Source organism: Salmo salar, chromosome 26, assembly GCF_965601325.2.
Source record: "Salmo salar chromosome 26, fSalSal1, whole genome shotgun sequence".
NCBI lineage: Eukaryota > Metazoa > Chordata > Actinopteri > Salmoniformes > Salmonidae > Salmo > Salmo salar.
In genome coordinates, this window is record NC_138316.1 from 5,865,803 (window position 1) to 5,887,365 (window position 21,563).

The following is a 21,563-nucleotide window of genomic DNA, read 5'->3' on the forward strand; positions in this document are numbered from 1 at the left end:
AAAAAACATTTAAAAAAATGACAGAGTCCCACTTCTCCCTCATCAAACATGACAAATAGACCTTGGTTGATTCAGTGTTTAACATAGTGATATATATCATTTGGTCAGTATAAATGCCATTTGGACATGGTTCACTGACTTTTGGGTTTTGAAGCCAACTTCCTATGATCATATTTGGCAAATGGACATAACATCCTGATTTGATACTTTCAATACTTATGTATGGCATTTGGACATTTCTTATGCCATTTGGAGATGGTTCACTGACTTTTGGGTTCGGAAACCGACTTCCTATGATCATATATGGCAAATTGACAAAACATCCTGATTTGGCACTTTCAATACTTATGTATGGAATTTGTACATTTCTCATGCCATTTGGCCATGGTTCACTGACTTTTGACTTCCTATGGTCATATATTGCAAATGGACAAAACATATGCCTTATGGACAAACTCAATAAAATAAGACAAAGGTATGTTCATATGGTTGCTATATATGTATTATTGACCAAAAAAAAGAAAAATGGTCCAGAAAGCACTTTTTTAGAAGGAGTTGTATTTTTGAAATAAATAAATTGACCCTTGGGTCTTGACTTTATGTCCATTTGCAATATGAAAATGTACAGTAGAGCGCACTCACCATCTTTGAGATTTTTGCTGTATGACACTTGGCATTTGCCATATGCCAGTTGCCATAAGCTTTGAATAAACTGCCATCCATTTGAGTGGTATTTGCGATCGTGTATATGTTTCGCCCAATGGCAATAAGTTGCTATACATTTTTGTCCATTTCATGGGGGTCTTCCCTTACACAAGTTTCCAGGTAAAGAACAGATTAAATGTGTCCTGAGAGAATTTTTGCTACTTAATGTGAATGTTTTGTACAAACATTGTATAATCACCAGAACAACTGGACATTTGTTGTGTTATGAGAGCATTTGCCACAACCTAATGAATGTTCTGGGAATCAACACAGAACCAATTTTGGTTTGCTGGGTAGGCATCTTTCGTTTTCACTAAACTCTGTGTAACAAAAGCACCAAAATGAATATTACCTGGGTATTTGAAAGTATGTGCATTGCACAATACAATACAAATTGATTTTAAGAGATGAATCTGCCAGCAGTTTGATGGTATATTTGTTTTCTTTATAATGACGAATTAGTCCTAGACTCATCACACACATAACAACGAGAATATTTCACCTAGGGCTCGGAGTCCTGTCCACACCGTGCATAAATGCCATAACCGCTGAATAAACGTAGTTGTTTCAATGTTAGCGCATGCTTGTGTCGATGCAGGTAACCTGACAATTTTAACACTGCACATATTGGTTTCATCCCAAATGACAATCAATTCTATACATAGTGCACTGATTTTGATCAGAGCCCTATCAGAGCCCCGTGCGCAAATGTAGGCACAGTAGGGAACAGGGTGCCATTTGGGATGCGAAATTACCTGCACTGGAGAAGCAAGGAGCGTGATTAATGGTATCCAACAAGGACAGCTCCCAGGAAGAAGATGGGTTGGAGTACTTATAAGAAGCCCTCAGTATCCCAGTGGTGAGGGTGAGATGGAGGGAGAGATTGATCGAGTTAGAGGGAAGGGAGGAGAGCGAGGAGACGACACATGTCAGGGGTTTATGGATTGAATGTAGGCTAACAGCGTGAAGTCCTGAAAAAAATACACATTCATGAGGACCTGACTATGATTTAGCTGGTTAAAGAAATTCGCCTGATTCAATTAATCATAGCTTCATTATCATAGACCTTTTCTGTTGTGAAAAATACTGCATCTGATTATCTGCAAAAAAGTGCAAAGACTGTGTAAGAGATGATGATTCGTAACAAATAGGCTATGTAATTACATGTAGCCTACTTGTTAGAATCCCAACTCTTACAGGTCCCCAGCGTCACCTCCAGAATTGGACGTGTCTATCGTCTCTGAAAGGGGAGGATGAGGTTCATTTTCGCTGCGCAAACATATCGTCTATAGATTAATTTGAATCCAGGAGGATGGCTAATGTGGACTTCGTCAAGGTTTGTGAATAATATCGCTTATTGAATAGATGGCAATAGTATTTAGAGTAAATTCAAGATAACTTACGTGCGCGCCGAAGGAACCCCTATTTCCATGATGTGGAACGCTCCGAGCCTCTGCACCCAGCAACCGTGAGACGAGCGCAGTTTGCAGACAGACCAGATCAAGTGGATTGCCAGAGGAGCGATCGACAGCGGATATTTCTGAGGAAACTGTACAGTTCAACTTCACACAAATGGATATTTACGTGGCTTTGTTATCCGTAGTGCTCATTGCGAAACCAGGTAGGTGTCACACTGGGACATATGCAGTTAGTTTACCTATTGTTTTAGGTATCATTATCAGCTCTGTCAGCAATAGCTTTTTAATGCGCACCCACCCTTTCCTTCTCCGTAGTCTAATTAGCAACTTGCGCGCAAGCTTCTCGATCGTTATTTTGTCTCTCAAAGGTTTTTTATTAATCAATTATTTTTTTTTATCAATTTGCCCCTCATCGATTTCTTTTTATAAATCACATGTTTTTTTAATTTGTTTTAAAGTACAGATAAATAGCATAGTTATCATCTTCTAAATCGTAGGGTTTGTTGTTGTGTCAGACCACATCGGTATAACGCGCAAAAGTCTCTACAGAAATGACAGGTGTCGCACAGGTTGATGCAGCAGTCAATTTGTTCCCACGCAACAATAAGCCTAACATTTGGATTATGTAGACTTTCATTTAAAATTATCTGTCACTATATGGTATCTGATGTCTAGTGCCATGCAATTTACGCATTTTGTCTCTGATATGATTGCCACTGTACCTTGGTGAAGGTGCTTTGAAATCGCATGGATTCAATCCCCATGTATTTGACTGTGTTGCAGTTCGTTGTGTCATGCAGACGCTGAAGTTTGATTCTCAAACTCAATCATTAAAGAAGTGCCTTGCTTATATACGTTATACACATCATATAGGTGGGAGGATAGTAACTGTGCATCCAATGTGTGACAATGTCTAAAGAATATTTCCCCCCTACAGTTATCGGCTTTGGAATAGATCCCGATTACCAGATAGATATCATCAATGAACTTGACTTCGCAAATGCAATTTATGGAATTACCCAAGTGGCAGGGCTTCACAACAATAGCAAAGCCTTCTTATTTCGAGGTAATGTATACTTCCTTTCTCTATTTGTGAATTAATTGATTGCTAGATCACTGCTTGATTTATCAGTGAAATGTGTTTTAATTTGGCGTGGAATCCTGAGAACGTTTGGTAAACTAATTTCATTTGTAAAATGTAGGTTACCCAAGCTCGGACTCATGGTTGTAGGATTATGCAGAATATGTTAGGTAAAATGTTGGTAACAGATGGTGAACTAATCATCATCACATCGCCAATGTATTGTAACAATCCTCACGATATAAGCCATATTATAATTCCTAACAAGTGGCCCAATGTGTAGGGTGCTTGCCTTTCACTGCACTGCCTCGCCGTTCGCTACATTGGTGTCAGAAGTTGGATGGCAGCCGAGAGGTCATCGTAACGCACAGCCCGGATATATGAGGGGACTGAGTAGTCAAAATGCTTGGCTCGTTTGCCTTTGTATTTTGCATTTGTATTTATTAGGGATCCCCATTAGCTCCTGCCAAGGCAGCAGCTACTCTTCCTGCGGTCCAAACACATTAAGGCATTTACACATAAAACAAAAGATAAAACAGTACATCATATAACATTATTACCCAACTATATATCTACAATACAAAATGTACGTGTGTGTAGAGTGAGTGTGCTGGCGTGTGTGTGTATGCATGTCTGAACCTGTGTGTGTGTAGAGTGAGTGTGCTGGCGTGTGTGTGTATGCATGTCTGAACCTGTGTGTGTGTCTCTTCATAGTCCCCACTGTTCCATAAGGTGTATTTTTGTCTGTTTTGTTTTTATCTGATTCTACTGCTTGCATTAGTTACTTGATGGGGAATAGAGTTCCATGTAGCCATGGCTCTACGTAGTACTGTGCGCCTCCCATAGTCTGTTCTTGACATGGGGATTGTGTAGAGACCTCTGGTGGCATGTCTTGTGTGGCATGAATGAGTGTCGAGCTGTGTGCTAGTAGTTTAAACAGACAGCTCGGTGCATTCAACTTGTCAACATTTCTTACAAAAACAAGTAGTGATGGAGTCAATCTCTCCTCCACATTGAGCCATGAGAGATTGACATGCTAGCTCTCAGTGTACATTTAAGGGCCAGCAGTGCTGCCCAGTGCTGCCCTCAGTCATTTTCCATCTAAGTTCTCAGACCGGTGGCTTGTCATTGTTGATAGAAATAAATATAAAAATGAACGTCTTCCACACTCACTTTATGGAATTCAAAATTACAACGCTTTCATAATTTGATTAGTTACACTTGGATGTGTATTGTCGGTGTTTGTTGCTGGCATGTCATGCCTAAATTTGCTAATCTTGCCAATTAAAAAATTATTAAAGTAGTTGGCAATATCAGTGGGGTTTGTAATCAAATTCAATAAATGATGCAGCTGAGTTTGCATTTTTGCCCAAAATGTAATTTAAGGTGCTCCAACACTTTTTTACCATCATTCTTTATAAAATGTATCTTTGTTTCATAGTATAGTTTCTTCTTCTTTTTATTCAGATTAGTCACATGATTTCTCAATTTGCAGCACATTTGCCAATCAGTTGTGTAGCCAGACTTATATGCCATTCCTTTTGCCTCATCCCTCTCAACCAGACACTTTTTCAATTCCTCATCAATACAAGGGGATGTAACAGTTTTGTAAATGTAATAAGCATTTTCCTAAATGTGTCAAGTGCAGTGTCTGGTTGCTACTCATTACACACCACAGACCAACAAATATTATTTACATCAACAACATAGGAATCACTACAAAACATATTGTATGACCTCTTATACACTATATTAGGCCCAGCCTTTGGAACTTTGGTTTTCCTAGATATGGCTACTATATTATGATCACTACATCCAATGGATTTGGATACTGCTTTAAAGCAATTTTCTGCAGCATTAGTATAGGTGTGATTAATACATGTTGATGATTTCATTTCTGTGCTGTTTGTAACTACCCTGGTAGGTTTGCTGATAACCTGAACCAGGTTGCAGGCACTGGTTACAGTTTGAAGCCTTTTCTTGAGTGGGCAGCTTAATGAAAGCCAGTCAATATTGAAATCACCCAGAAAATATACCTCTCTGTTTATCACATACATTATCAAGCATTTCACACATACAGTATTATCCAGATACTGACTGTTAGCACTTGGTGGTCTATTGCAGCTTCCCACAAGAATGCGCTTTAGGTGAGGCAGATGAGAAAGTAGCCATATTACTTCAAAAGTATTTAACATGATATCCTCTATAAGCATTAAAGGAATGTGGTTCTGAATATAGACCACAACACCGTTCCATTGGAATTTCTGTATTTTCTGTAGCTGTTATAACCATGTATTGCTACCACTGTATCATCAAAGGTATTACCTAAGTGAGTTCTGACCTCACGTGCATAAAACTCACGCTGGGCCGACCATTTGAGATATTTGGAACTCACGTATGAAAAGGTTAACCAGGCCTCCTATTCAGACTTGAGTTTGTTAAGAATGGAAACAGAAACTGTCTCCTTTACCTAGAGCTAGCAGCAGGATCACACCTTCTGGTTTCATAGTGTTATTCTTAACATTGCATGTGTGTGTGTGTGTGTCTGTGACAGCAGGATCACACCTGGTATGTCATGGTGTTATTCTTGGTGTTGAACAAGGAAGCTCCAGGGAGCATCGTTCTGATAATTACTCCCCATTTAATTTGTCCCCGGCAGCAGATGCTAATCCCAACCTGGTTTGCTGTGGCTCAGCCGAGCTGGGTTCAAAAACTATCTTAAATTGTTCAAATACTGCTACTGTTTATTTGAGAATGCAAGATGGGCGGGTTTGCACATTCACAACTATTCTATTGGTTCCATTGAGCATTGCAAGCTTAATCAAGCCCAGCTATAGTATTTTAAATGGTTTTAAATAGTATTTGAACTCAGGTCTGTGGCTCAACAGTTTGGTGCGGCACTGCTCCATCCAAGCAAAATAAGGTCATTACAACCAGAAGCTGGTTGAAGTGACGTCATTATGATGTAATTTCAACCTGTTTTGTAAACTGAATTCCTGCTTAGTGTTACCAACATTACTGTCTCAAAGAATTGGATTGGTGCAATATTAACATGACTTTTTAACTATCTAATCATGGCATGGGGTTGTTCAATGACTGACATTTTTTGTTGTTGATTAAAATCTATCACTTCATGTTTTCAATTAAGAGAGACAAATAATCATGTTGTTTCGCAAAACTCTATATATCCGACTCACTCTCAAGGAAATATTTGGAACTGCTAGGTTGTACACTGTCAAATGTAACAAAAAACTACATATTTAATAAAGAACTGTAAAAATTATACATTTGTGACAAAAATCTACAAAGTTATATGAGATCTATTTGTAAAACATTTACATTTCACATTTTAGTCCTTTAGCAGATGCTCTTATCCAGAGCAACTTACAGTTAGTGCATTCATTTTAAGATAACTAGGTGGGACAGCTACATATCAGAGTCAAATATACAGGATACAAAAATTAAATTCCAGCTAAACAATGGATATATATAGCATTTAGTAAAAAACTCATTTGAATTCATATCTAAAGTCTATTAATTAAAAATCTAAGATCAGTAATACAGTCGGAATTTTACATACACCTTAGCCAAATACAGTTGAAGTCGGAAGTTTACATACACTTAGGTTGGCGTCATTAAAACTCGTTTCTCAACCACTCCACAAATTTCTTGTTAACAAACTATAGTTTTGGCAAGTCAGTTAGGACATCTACTTTGTGCATGACACAAGTAATTTTTCCAACAATTTTTTTCAGACAGATTATTTCACTTATCTCACTGTATCACAATTCCAGTGGGTCAGAAGTTGACACACACTAAGTTGACTGTGTCTTTAAACAGCTTGGAAAATTCCAGAAAATGATGTCATGGCTTTAGAAGCTTCTGATAGGCTAATTGACATCATTTGAATCAATTAGAGGTGTACCTGTGGATGTATTTCAAGGCCTACCTTCAAACCCAGTGCCTTTTTGCATGACATCATGGGAAAATCAAAAGAAATCAGCCAAGACCTCAGATTTTTTTTTTTTTAGACCTTCACAAGTTTAGTTCATCCTTGGGAGCAATTTCCAAACGCCTGAAGGTACCGCATTCATCTGTACAAACAATAGTACGCAAATATAAACACCATGGGACCACACAGCTGTCATACCGCTCAGGAAGGAGACGCGTTCTGTCTCCTAGAGATGAAAGTCCCTTGGTGCGAAAAGTGCAAATCAATTCCAGAACAACAGCAAAGGACCTTGGAAAGATGCTGGAGGAAACAGGTACAAAAGTATCTATATCCACAGTAAAACGAGGCCTATATCGACATAACCTGAAAGGCCGCTCAGCAAGGAAGAAGCCACTGCTCCAAAACCGCCATAAAAAGCCAGACTACGGTTTGCAACTGCACATGGGGACAAAGATCGTACTTTTTGGAGAACTGTCCTCTGGTCTGATGAAACAAAAATAGAACTGTTTGGCCATAATGACCATCGTTATATTTTTAGGAAAAGGGGGGAGGCTTGCAAGCCGAAGAACACCATTCCAACCGTGAATCACGGGGGTGGCAGCATCATGTTGTGGTGGTTCTTTGCTGCAGGAGGGACTGGTGCACTTCACAAAATAGATGGCAGGAAAATTATGTGGATATATTGAAGTAACATCCCAAAACATCAGTCAAGAAGTTAAAGCTTGGTCGCAAATGGGTCTTCCAAATGGACAATGACCCCAAGCATACTTCCAAAGTTGTGGCAAAATGGCTTAAGAACAACAAAGTCAAAGTATTGGAGTGGCCATCACAAAGCCCTGACATCAATCCCATATAAAATTTGTGGGCCGAACTGAAAAAACCTGTGCGAGCAAGGAGGCCTACAAACCTGACTCAGTTACACCAGCTCTGTCAGGAGGAATGGACCAAAATTCACCCAATTTATTGTCGGAAGGTTGTGGAAGGCTACCCGAAACGTTTGACCCAAGTTAAACAATTTAAAGGCAATGCTACCAAATACTAATTGAGTATATGTAAACTTCTGATCCACTGGGAATGTGATCAAAGAAATAAAAGCTGAAATAAATCACTCTACTATTATTCTGACATCTCACATTCTTAAAATGAAGTGTTGATCCTAACTGACCTAAGAGAAGGAATTTTTACTAGGATTAAATGTCAGGAATTGTGAAAAACTGAGTTTAAATGTATTTGGCTAAGGTGTATGTAAACTTCCGACTTCAACTGTATGTAATCATATAGTGCTTTGAAAGGCTGTTCATGGCACACATCACCGCCATCATCACAGACACCCTAGACCCACTCCAATTTGCATACTGCCCCAACAGATCTACAGATGATGCAATCTCAATTGCACTCCACATTGCCCTCTCCCACCTGGACAAGAGGAATGCCTATGTGAGAATTCTGTTCATCGACTACAGCTCAGTGTTCCGCACTATTGTCCCCTCCAAACTCATCACCAAGCTTAGGACCCTGGGACTGGGCACCTCCCTCTGCAACTAGATCCCGAGCTTGCTGACTGGCCGACCCCAGGTGGTGATAGAAGGCAACAACGCCACGCTGACCCTCTTTCAACGTCAACAAGAACAAGGAGCTGATAGTGGACTACAGGAAACGGGGGGGTGCACAGCTAATGGCAGCAGCTAATGGGGATCCATAATAAATACAAATACACCCCCATCCACATCATCGGGGCCACAGTGAATAGGGTCAAAAGTTTCAAGTTCCTAGGTGTCCACATCACTTAACATGGTCCTCCTACACCAGAACAGTTGTGAAGGCATGGCAACACCTCTTTTCCCTCAGGAGGCTGAAACGATTTGGCATGGCCACTCAGATTCTGAGAAACTTCCAGCTACACCATTGAGAGCATCCTGACTTATTGTATCACTGTCTGGTATGGCAACTGCACCGCCAGTGCCCAGAAGGCCCTACAGAGGCTGGTGTGGATGGCCCAGCGCATCACTCCTGCTATCATTCACTTTTCACTTTTCAACTTGTATATCCTACTACCACTTTTTGTGTATAAACCCACCTCAACCACTCCAGTACCCCTGCCAATTGAATAAGGTACTGGCACTGACCTGTATATACTTTTTTATCCATTGTCACTGCATTGTTGGGAATTAGCTCTCAAGGTAAGAATTTCACTGTACTGTTTTGACCTGTTGTACCCTGTGCACGTGGTGAATACATTTTGAAACTTGAAACGTTATGTCTTTATAATACGCTCACTGCTGACCTGGAAGGAGAAGGCTATAACGTATACACGCACATGCAGACTCACATACTTACTCCCTATGGACCCTGGTCAAAACTAGTGCACTATATAAGGAATATGGTGTTATTTGGGAAGCAGACCTGTTCTCCGCGGGCCAAGGCTCCACTCCTGTTCCTCATTGCAAATTAAAAGGGCCATCTGTACCATTGAGTAGAGACAGGAAGGATGTGCCAGTGTGTGTGTGTTAGGGTTGGGCGATTTTACAATTGCATCATCTATCGGTGATGTTTGACAGCCGTCGTCGATGGTGATGACATCATGAAGTCACAAATGATGGTTTAGCATATTTGAACTTGACTGCACCGCCGGAGTCTGGCAGCACATAACAGCGCAGCAGAGTGAGTACACAGCAGGGTGGCATGCCAGATGGTCTATTCCCTATTTGCCATAGCCTGAATGTTCAATAAATATGGACTATTAACATTGTTCTCTTGCACTATGTAAATTGTAAAAAGAGTGGAGAGCATTGCATGGCCTAGGCATTGCCTACACTTCATGATCAACCATCGAAGGAATCTATATGCGGAGTTCCATCTCAGAAAGTTGTTTGCGAATAACCTAAATAAAAACATATTACAGTTCAAATTACACTGCACCAAATCCCCTAGTTTCAGACTCCTAATTATCCCCACCGAAAAAAAAATAAGCACAAGTGTTCGAAAGCTAAATAATAAAAATAAAACATAAGTAAAAAATAAATCCCAAACCCCCTTCCAAAACATAAGTAAAGAAATAACTAAACAAACAAACCAAAAAATATTGCAAGCTCTCCTCAACAGTGCAATACATACATATATAACAATAATACACAATATATATTTTGTTACTATAAGTAATAAAGATTAGTAAAAAGTCAGGGTGGGTGAGTGAGTTGGAGTCGGTGAAAAAAGTCTCTTGAGAAGCAGGTGTGAAGAGTCAGTGAAAATAGTCTCTAAGGTGCAGGTGATTGTCTGTGGTCAATTGCACAATCAGATGTTCTGGGTAGGGCTGCGGTGAAAGTGGACGGTTGCTCCGGTTTTTGTTCTGATGACACTTTACTCCCCAGAAGCATGTTTGGCCCATCTTCTCTGGTCTGTTGATGGAATCGGGTCCTCAAACACATGGGACCGCAAGGGTGGGGAGGTTATTAAAAATGCATCCAGGTCCTCTGGGTCTGTTTCCACATCAGACATCATGTTTTCAGTTGTCTCTGCAAATTACTGCTTCTCTTCAGCAGAGAGTTATTTTGACCGACTGCCCAGAGCCTGTGAAATTACAGGAGACAATAAATGATTCTGCCCAATAAACAAACGGTCTTGAATACTGGCATCTCAAAGCTAAAAAGCTGGTGCTTCTGGCAATAGTCTTTCATTCATATCAGACATCGTGTTGTAGTCCAGCATCTGATTCAGCCTGACCATGACATCAGTGCTAGCTAGCTAGATTGCTTTGTTGAAAATAATATGACTGCTTCTTACTTTGTTACGGAGTCACATTTGGAAGGTTGTGGCAGTGGGGTGTAGAGTATTGCATAATCTGAGTATCGTTATAAACTTTATCCGAAACCATTTCCATGGCTTGGTTCAACGAGTAGAAATTCCAGGAGTTGTTCATTGTTAGCTACAAGAATATATACAGTGGGGGAAAAAAGTATTTGATCCCCTGCTGATTTTGTACGTTTGCCCACTTACAAAGAAATGATCAGTCTATAATTTTAATGGTAGGTTTATTTGAACAGTGAGAGACAGAATAACAACAAAAAAATCCAGAAAAACGCATGTCAAAAATGTTATAAAATGATTAGCATTTTTATGAGGGAAATAAGTATTTGACCCCTCTGCAAAACATGACTTAGTACTTGGTGGCAAAACCCTTGTTGGCAATCACAGAGGTCAAACGTTTCTTGTAGTTGGCCACCAGGTTTGCACACATCTCAGGAGGGATTTTGTCCCACTCCTCTTTGCAGATCTTCTCCAAGTCATTAAGGTTTCGAGGCTGACGTTTGGCAACTCGAACCTTCAGCTCCCTTCACAGATTGTCTATGGGATTAAGGTCTGGAGACTGGCTAGGCCACTCCAGGACCTTAAGGTGCTTCTTCTTGAGCCACTCCTTTGTTGCCTTGGCCGTGTGTTTTGGGTCATTGTCATGCTGGAATACCCATCCACGACCCATTTTCAATGCCCTGGCTGAGGGAAGGATGTTCTCACCCAAGATTTGACGGTACATGGCCCCGTCCATTGCCCCTTTGATGCGGTGAAGTTGTCCTGTCCCCTTAGCAGAAAAACACCCCCAAAGCATAATATTTCCACCTCCATGTTTGACGGTGGAGATGGTGTTCTTGGGGTTATAGGCAGCATTCCTCCTCCTCCAAACACGGCGAGTTGAGTTGATGCCAAAGAGCTCCATTTTGGTCTCATCTAACCATACCACTTTCACCAGTTGTCCTCTGAAGCATTCAGATGTTAATTGGCAAACTTCAGACGGGCATGTATATGTGCTTTCTTGAGCAGGGGGACCTTGCGGGCGCTGCAGGATTTCAGTCCTTCACAGCGTAGTGTGTTACCAATTGTTTTCTTGGTGACTATGGTCCCAGCTGCCTTGAGATCATTGACAAGGTCCTCCCGTGTAGTTCTGGGCTGATTCCTCACCGTTCTCATGATCATTGCAACCCCACCAGGTGAGATCTTGCATGGAGCCCCAGGCCGAGAGATATTGACAGTTCTTTTGTGTTTCTTCCATTTGCGAATAATCGCACCAAATGTTGTCACCTTCTCACCAAGCTGCTTGGCGATGGTCTTGTAGCCCATTCCAGCCTTGTGTAGGTCTACAATCTTGTCCCTGACATCCTTGGAAAGCTCTTTGGTCTTGGCCACGGTGAAGAGTTTGGAATCTGATTGATCGATTGCTTCTGTGGACAGGTGTCTTTTTTACAGGTAACAAGCTGTGGTTAGGAGCACTCCCTTTAACCTCTATGGGCTAGGTGGGACGCAAGCGTCCCACCCGTGGTGCACTCCATCAACAGCAGGTGCATTTCAAGAGCGGCAAATTTTTCAAACATACAACTATTTTACACCCTTTGAAAGATAAACATCTCCTTAATCTAACCACGTTTTACGATTTCAAAAAAGTTTTACGGCGAAAGCATAAATTTAGAGTATGTTAGGACAGTACATTTACAAGAGTTGTGTGTAATGTTTTGTCAATTCAAAGACAGGGTCACCAAAACCATAAAACCAGCTAAAATGATGCACTAACCTTTTACAATCTCCATCAGATGACACTCCTAGGACATTATGTTAGACAATGCATGCATTTTTAGTTCTATCAAGTTCATATTTATATCCAAAAACAGCGTTTTACTATGGCATTGATGTTGAGGAAATCGTTTCCCTCCAATAACCGGCAGTCAAGTCAGCACCACAAATTAAATAATTAAAATTAGAAAACATTGGTAAAATATTATATTGTCATTTAAAGAATTATAGATTTACATCTCTTGAACGTAATCAACTTGCCAGATTTAAAAATAACCTTACTGGGAAATCACACTTTGCAATAATCTGAGCACTGCGCCCAGAAAAATACGCGTTGCGATACAGACTAGCCGTCATGTTGGGGAGATCTAAAATCGAAAATACTATGTAAATAATCCATTACCTTTGATTCTCTTCATCAGATGTCACTTCCAGGTATCACAGGTCCATAACGAATGTAGTTTTGTTCAAAAAAGCTCATCATTTATGTCCAAAAATCTCCGTCTTGTTAGCACATGATCTAAGCCCGCCGGACTTCACTTCATGAACGAGGGGAAAAAATATATTTACGTTCGTTCAAACATGTCAAACGTTGTATAGCATAAATCATTAGGGCCTTTTTTAACCAGAACATGAATAATATTCAAGGTGGACAAATGCATTCTCTTTTATAACGTATTGGAACGAGGGTACCCAACATGAACTCGCGCGCCAGGTGTCTAATGGGCCATCATCGTTCCATGGCTCTTGTTCGGTCAGATCTCCCTCCAGAAGACTCAAAACACTTTGTAAAGGCTGGTGACATCTAGTGGAAGCAATAGGAAGTGCCAAAATATTCCTCAGCCCCTGTGTTTTTCAATGGCATAGGTTTAAAGGTAATACAACACATCAGGTATCCACTTCCTGTCAGAAAATGTCTCAGGGTTTTGCCTGCCAAATGAGTTCTGTTATACTCACAGACACCATTCAAACAGTTTTATAAACTTTAGGGTGTTTTCTATCCATATATAATAAGTATATGCATATTCTAGTTACTGGGTAGGATTAGTAACCAGATTAAATCAGGTACATTTTTTTATCCAGCCGTGCAAATACTGCCCCCTAGCCCTAACAGGTTAAGAGTATGCTCCTAATCTCAGCTCGTTACCTGTATAAAAGACACCTGGGAGCCAGAAATCTTTCTGATTGAGAGGGGGTCAAATACTTATTTCCCTCATTAAAATGCAAATCAATTTATAACATTTTTGACATGCGTTTTTCTGGCTATTTTTGTTATTATTCTGTCTCTCACTGTTCAAATAAACCCACCATTAAAATTATAGACTGATCCTTTCTTTATCAGTTGGCAAACGTACAAAATCAGCAGGGGATGAAATACTTTTTTCCCCCACTGTATATATGTTTTAATTACTACCAGTAGAACCCTCCAGTGCCTTGAAGTGTTATGCAGTTTTCAAATTGCGTTCATTTGATTTTGTAATTTTCAACATTCATGCCCTCACTTCTGGTTTTGTATGTTTGATTGGATTGTTTACCTTTCAAACACTACACCCTCCCTTCTATTCCCAAGAATTTGATTGGCTGATGAGTTTGTGCCAGTGTTGAAAATACACTTCCTGTCTCATCAAAACAGAAACGATATGGTCGCTCCATATACTTGAGTAAAAGTAAAGATACCTTCATAGAAAATGACTCAAGTAAAAGTTAAAGTCACCAAGTAAAAAACTACTTGAGTAAAAGTCTAAAAGTATTTGGTTTTAAATATACTTAAGTATCAAAAGTAAATGTAATTTCTAAAATGTACTTAAGTATCAAAAGTAAAACTATAAATCATTTAAAATTCCTTATATTAAGCAAAGCAGACGGCCACATTTTCTAGTTTTTATTTATTTACGGATAGTTAGGGGAAATCTCCAACTCTCAGACATAATTTACAAATGCAGCATGTGTTTAGTGAGTCCGCCAGATTAGACGCAGTAGGGATGACCAGGGATGTTCTTTTGATAAGTTTGTGAATTAGACCATTTTCATGTCCTGCTAAGCATTCAAAATGTAACTTTTTGGTGTCAGGTAAGATGTTTTGAGTAAAATGTTCATAATTTTCTTTAGGAATGTAGTGAAGTAAAAGTAAAAATTGTAGTGAGTTAAAAGTAAAAATAGTTAAAAATATTAACAGTAAAGTACAGATACCCCATAAAACGACTTATGTAGTACTTTAAAGTATTTTACTTTACACCACAGCTTTAACACTAGAACTGCCTGACCTTTGAGCCTGCTAGAGAATGTTATGAAATGCGTCACTTTTAGCATAAACTTCAGATGCATATCAATCCATAATGTGCACAAACATAAGCACCAAGGCTAGATAAATAGTGCATAAACAATTGTAAAGCATGAATTGCATGAAGAAATATTAGTGGAAATGTATCCATGTAAAAATAGAACAATTGTTGTTTATTTAGATAGAGTCAAGGATATGTTTCACAAAGTCCTAGTGAAAATGTAGGCCTAATGCAAATTTTCGACACTTCCAGCCAATAACGCATCAACATTCTAACAATCTAATAAATACATTTCATATATGCTATCGGAAGAATAATAATGAGGTTGGGTTTATAAAAGGCTTAGCTAACATGGGCCTATGGCAGTTCTAGTGTTAAAGAGGTCTAGTTGGGGCCTCCCGAGTGGCGCAGTGGTCTAAGACATTGTATCGCAGTGCTAGCTGTGCCACTAGAGATCCTGGTTTGAGTCCAGGCTCTATCGCAGCCAGGCCGTGACCGGGAGACCCATGGGGCGGCGTACAATTGACCCAGCATCGTCCAGGTTAGGGGAGGGTTTGGCCGGCAGGGATGTTCCTGTCCCATCGCGCACTTGCGACACAGCATATTGGATGACTCTCATTCATATTCCATATACCAGTTCAATGTAACAGCAATAGGTTTAGGCTCCTAAATGATACTCACATTTTTCCTATACCCATCGAGAGGTTGCTACAACCTAGCCTATGAATTAAAGTTTACAACGTAGGTGCACACAGGTCGAGAGACAAATTTGAGGAGACACATGGAGACAGTGACATTCATTACCACCTTGCACACTCTTGCCTGCATCTGGCTGATATAAGGTGTAATCATTAGTCCAACAGTTGCAAACTAGAGTTTCTATTGGACAAATTCAGCTATGTTTATCCTCGTTTTGTTCCATTTGCTTCCGTTTAAGGAACGTTTTTCAACAGAACCGGGGGGAATAAATACACCCCTGATCACGCGTAAACACAATTCACTTTCATAGCAGCCACATTGTATTCCTTCTCGCATCTTTGCGCTCTCCTCGTCTCACCTTTTCCCTTCTCTTGAGGACTTCCCTTCTCTTGTGCACAACACATCAGCTGTATGTGACCAGGCAAAAAAAGCTTTCCAAGCCAAACTGCTACACACAGCCTACTTCCTTTTCACCATATTTTCTAAAGTAACGCCATAGTCTGCATAGCTAATAGAACTAACGCTTTTGTAAAACCTGCTACAATCATGCAGTAACGTTACAGTGTAGTCAGTAAGCAGTTACAAATTAGTCAAATCAAAAGCTTACCTTGACTCGGAGGAGTTCCAGTGTTGTTGGAAAGTCATCTAGCTAGCTAGCTAACATACTGTTTGAGCAGGGTGTTTCAATAGGCTAAACTTGCTAGCTGCATTTGCTAGCTAAGTAACTGAAAACAATTACACTCTCTCTCTTGCTTCTCCTTCATTCGGAATAAATTAATTTGTTCAACTGTTCAACTATTGTCTTTCTCTCTCTTTGAGTCAACTACTCAACACATTTTAAACACTGGAATGCTAGCTAGCTGTACTTTATGCTTTCAGTACTAGATCCATTCTCTGATCCTTTGATTGGGTGGACAAAATGTCAGTTCATGTTGCAAGAGTTCTGATAGGTTGGAGGACGTCCTACGGAAGCTGTCATAATTACTGTGTAAAGTCATGGAAGGGGGTGAGAACCATGAGCCTCCTAGGTTTTGTATCGAAGTCAATGTACCCAGAGGAGGACAGAAGCTAGCTTTCCTCTGGCTACAACATGGTGCTACCCTACAGAGTGCTGTTGAGGCCACTGTAGATATTCTTTGCAAAATAATGCGTTTTAAATGCCATTGATCAGAATGAGAATAAGGATCTGACCAGTGTTGAATGCGCAGTGAGCTCAGACATTGTTTGCCTGCCCCCTAAACAGCTGTTTGTCATAGCAAGTGAAGATAGAAATTGTCTGTATAGTATCTTCACATTAATCGATCCACACAATGATCTCACCATTGTACAGCTGACAGAACAACATGATAAGGTAGATATGCTGGGAGAGGTTATAAGCACTGATCAAAGTAGAGGTTTAAGCTCTTCATTTTTATTTTACATTTTTAATTTCACCTTTATTTAACCAGGTAGGCCAGTTGAGAACAAGTTCTCATTTACAACTGCGACCTGGCCAAGATAAAGCAAAGCAGTGCGACAAAAACAACAAAACAGAGTTACACATGGGATAAACAAACGTACAGTCAATAACACAATATAAAAATCTATGTACAGTGTGTGCAGATGTAGTAATATTAGGGAGGTAAGGCAATAAATAGGCCATAGTGGCGAAATAATTACAATTTAGCATTAACACTGAAGTGATAGATGTGCAGATGATGATGTGCAAGTAGAGATATGGGGTGCAAAAGAGCAAAAATAAATAACAATATGGGGATTAGGTAGTTGGGTGGGCTATTTACAGATGGGCTGTGTACAGGTGCAGTGATCGGTAAGCTGCTCTGACAGATGATGTGTAAAGTTAGATATAAGATATAAGTCTCCAACTTCAGTGATTTTTGCAATTCGTTCCAGTCATTGGTAGCAGAGAACTGGAAGGAAAGGTGGCCAAAGGGGGAGTTGGCTTTGGGGATGACCAGTGAAATATACCTGCTTGAGCGCGTGTTACGGGTGGGTGTTGCTATGGTGACCAGTGAGTTGAGATAAGGCGGGCCTTTACCTAGCATAGATTTATAGATGACCTGGAGCCAGTGGGTTTGGCGACGAATATGAAGCGAGGGCCAGCCAACAAGAGCATACAGGTCGCAGTGGTGGGTAGTGTATGGGGCTTTGGTGACAAAACGGATGGCACTGTGATAGTCTACATCCAATTTGCTGAGTAGAGTGTTGGAGGCTATTTTGTAAATTACATCGCCAAAGTCAAGGATCGGTAAGATAGTCAGTTTTACGAGGGTATGTTTAGCAGCATGAGTGAAGGAGGCTTTGTTGCAAAATAGGAAGCTGATTCTAGATTTAATTTTGGATTGGAGATGCTTAATGTGAGTCTGGAAGGAGAGTTTACAGTCTAACCAGACACCTAGGTATTTGTAGTTGTCCACATATTCTAATTCAGAACCGTCCAGAGTAGTGATGCTAATCGCGTGGGCGGGTGTGGGCAGCGATCAGTTGAAGACCATGCATTTAGTTTTACTAGCATTTAAGAGTAGTTGGAGGCCACAGACGGAGTGTTGTATGGCATTGAAGCTCGTCTGGAGGTTTGTTAACACAGTGTCCAAAGAAGGGCCAGAAGTATACAGAATGGTGTCGTCTGCGTAGAGGTGTATCAGAGAATCACCAGCAGCAAGAGCGACATCATTGATATATACAGAGAAAAGAGTCGGCCCGAGAATTGAACCCTGTGTCACCCCCATAGAGACTGCCAGAGGTCCGGACAACAGGCTCTCCGATTCATGTGTACTATAAAGTGTTAGGCCACTGACAGACAGATGGGCGCATTCAACCAGATGTAGAGCTAACACAAGGCATAGTAACACAGTTGTTCTCTTGTAATGTGCTTGTTGATCTAGCACATGAAAACACTCACATTTCTCATATCATGGCTCATGTAAATTGGTTCCTGAAACATCTGAATCAATATAATTTCAAGCCCCCTGTTGAGGTTTGGGGCAAGGCACAGTTTATTCCAGTTCAGAGAATTATGAAGCGCTGTGCATATTGCTGGTAAAAAGTGGAATTTGCCAGGATTACAGAGACAGTAACTGTGGTAGTACCAGTTTCAAGCAGGGCTGCTTTTTAGGGATTTTGTATTTGTGTTTGTTTTATTAATGATCCCCATTAGCTGCTCCCAAGGCAACAGGTACTCTTCATGGTGTCCAAACACATTAAGAAACTTACGTCACACAGAAAACAAAAAATAGAGTAACTGTTGCCTTGGCAGCAGCTGATGGGGATCCGGAAAAAATACAATTACACCACAACATATCTACAATGCAAAATGTATAATACAAACATACAACAATAATACAATGTATGAGTGTGTGCTAGCGTATGTGTGTGTGTGCCTTTGTGTGTGTGTGTGTGTGTTTGTGTGTGTGTGTCTCCTCACAGTCTGCGTTCCATAAAGTGTAGTTTTATAAAAAATGTATCTGATTTTACCTCTTACATGAGTTACTTGATGTGGAATAGAGTTCCATGTAGTCATGGCTCTGTGTGGTACAGTGCGTTTCCCGGAGTCTGTTTTGGACTTGGGGATGTGAAGAGACCCCTTGTGGCATGTATTGTGCGGTATGCATGGGTGACTGAACTGTGTGCTAGTTGTTTGCACAGACAGCTCGGTGCTTCAACATGTCAATACCTCTAATAAAGACAAGTAGTGATTCAATCTCTCATCTACTTTGAGCCTGGAGAGATTGACATGCATGTCATTGATGTTAGCTCTCCATGTACATTTCAGGGCCAGCCATACTGCTTTGTTCTGGACTAACTTTAATTTGCCTATGTCCCTCTTTGTGGCACTTGACCTGACTGGGTAGTAGTCCAGATGCGACAAAATTAGGGCTTGTAGGACTTGTTTAGCCTACTTGGAGGTGAAACTATGAGAAGTCAAGGGGGCTAGCATTGGGAATTTGCGAGCAAAGCAACTGTTTATTAATTAAATTGTAGCGATAAAAAATGTTTGATTTTTCATCATTGTTTGTGTTTCATACTTTTTATATGTTTTATTGTCCGTTTTTTTATACAGAACTTTGCATTGTACTGTGAAACTGCTTGAGGTGTTAAAATCACATTTGTAAACCAGCCTTTTTAGCTTGGACATTAATCAATGACGCCTTTGTGTTTTATATTCTTTCATAACATTTGATGTCTTTTATTGCCATACTTGTGTTTTTCATCTTATTGTTTTAAGTGTGTTGCTATTTTAAATACACTTCAAGTAAAGTTTGATGTTGGATCTTTCATTGATGATTGTATGAATATAGACTCAATTAACTTTATAATCTATCATTCTTAAGACATTTTTTAAATGTCTGAACTTGGTTGTAGGACTGCTAAATAAATGTTTGGAGTAGATTGCCTGCTGAGGTGAACTGAACTGGGGCGTGATATGAGTACAATAGACAAGGTGTTAGAGGCTATTAACATGTGTAAAGAACTATTACCTTCCCGAGCCGACTAATCAAGACTGGTCAAACTCTGTTTTTATTTTGACTTCTCAATACTGAGCTTATACTTCTTATCATTTAAAGATAATCTGATTTACATGTTCATACTCGGAAACAGGCTATTTTACGCAGTGTGAGTGAGAGAACAAACAATTCCAGGATAGACTAATCGAATAGGAAGTTTAAACAGCTGCTTAACTTGACCAAAGTGTTTGCAAAATAAGTTGTGCCATCGGAAAATCCCTCTTTGCAAATCAAATAGTGTAATGGCCGTCGAAGGGAGTAGACCAAGGCGCAGCGGGTTGAGTGCTCATTTTTAACTTTTATTGAACACGTAAACAAAAACAAGAAACGAACGACAGCTTAACAGTTCCGTCAGGTACAAAACACTAGACTGAAAACAACCACCCACAAACACAAGCTGAAAAACCTCTACTAAATAGGACCTCCAATCAGAGGCAACAAGAAACAGCTGCCTCCAATTGAAGGTCAAACAAAAACCCTAAACATAGAAATAGAAAAACTAGACACGGACATAGAAATATACTAACATAGAACATATACCAAAACCCCTGAAACACATAAAACAAACACCCCCTGGCATGCCCTGACCAAACTACAATAACAAACAACCTCTTTTACTGGTCAGGATGTGACAAATGGTCAATAATAAAGGCCTACATATAGGCTTCTGTAAATAAAATTTGCAGTAAATGTTACTTTGACAATTTAAACTTGTAAACCAATATTTATAATATTGTCTATGTGTTTATTAATGTCCTTGAATTGCTCAAAAGGCAATTTAGCCTATAACATTCTTTATAACACTTGAATGAACACTGGCTTAGGCTAAAAACGAGTAGGTCTATTATCGAAATGTAAAATTCCTAAATATAAAATAAGAAAAAAACAAATTATTATTTATATCATTCTTTATAACACTTAAAAATTATAAAAATGAATAGGCCTATTAGGATATGACTTTTGCCAATCGTACTGTACAAATCCAACATTTTGGCCTACAAGTTACAAAATAAAGTAGCCATAACAAAATAAGTATGAAACTAATATTTTAAAAAAGATGCATCAAGAATTAAATATATGCTACATTTCAAATTAAATTAAAAAGTGCAATTAGGAAATATTAGGTCTAGTATTTTTTTATTTTTTTACCATGTCTTAGGCCTACCTAAAGATTTCTCTCATATTCATCTTTCCTACCCCCGACTAGCTAACTCAGCAGGATGATGGACTTGTAAATGTTGACAGAGGTTTATAGTCCATCCATCCTTTTCCCTGATAATATCTTTGCATAATCTGCAATTGACACCTTTACTATCATTTGGCCTGAAACCGAAGAACTGCCAAACAGACAAAGACATGCTTTTC

General features: G+C 39.7%; 1 protein-coding gene across 1 annotated transcript in view; it reads left to right on the plus strand.

The window, feature by feature from the left end:
- Positions 1–2,205: 2,205 nt before the first annotated feature.
- The window catches only part of LOC106587057 (protein kinase C-binding protein NELL1), a 510,579-nt gene continuing 491,221 nt past the window's right edge, over positions 2,206–21,563 (plus strand). The window contains exons 1-2 of the mRNA XM_014174942.3: positions 2,206–2,326; positions 3,061–3,189. Of these exons, the coding sequence (XP_014030417.3) occupies positions 2,278–2,326; positions 3,061–3,189 (178 nt within the window). The 5' untranslated portion in view covers positions 2,206–2,277. The remainder of the gene's footprint in view (positions 2,327–3,060; positions 3,190–21,563) is intronic.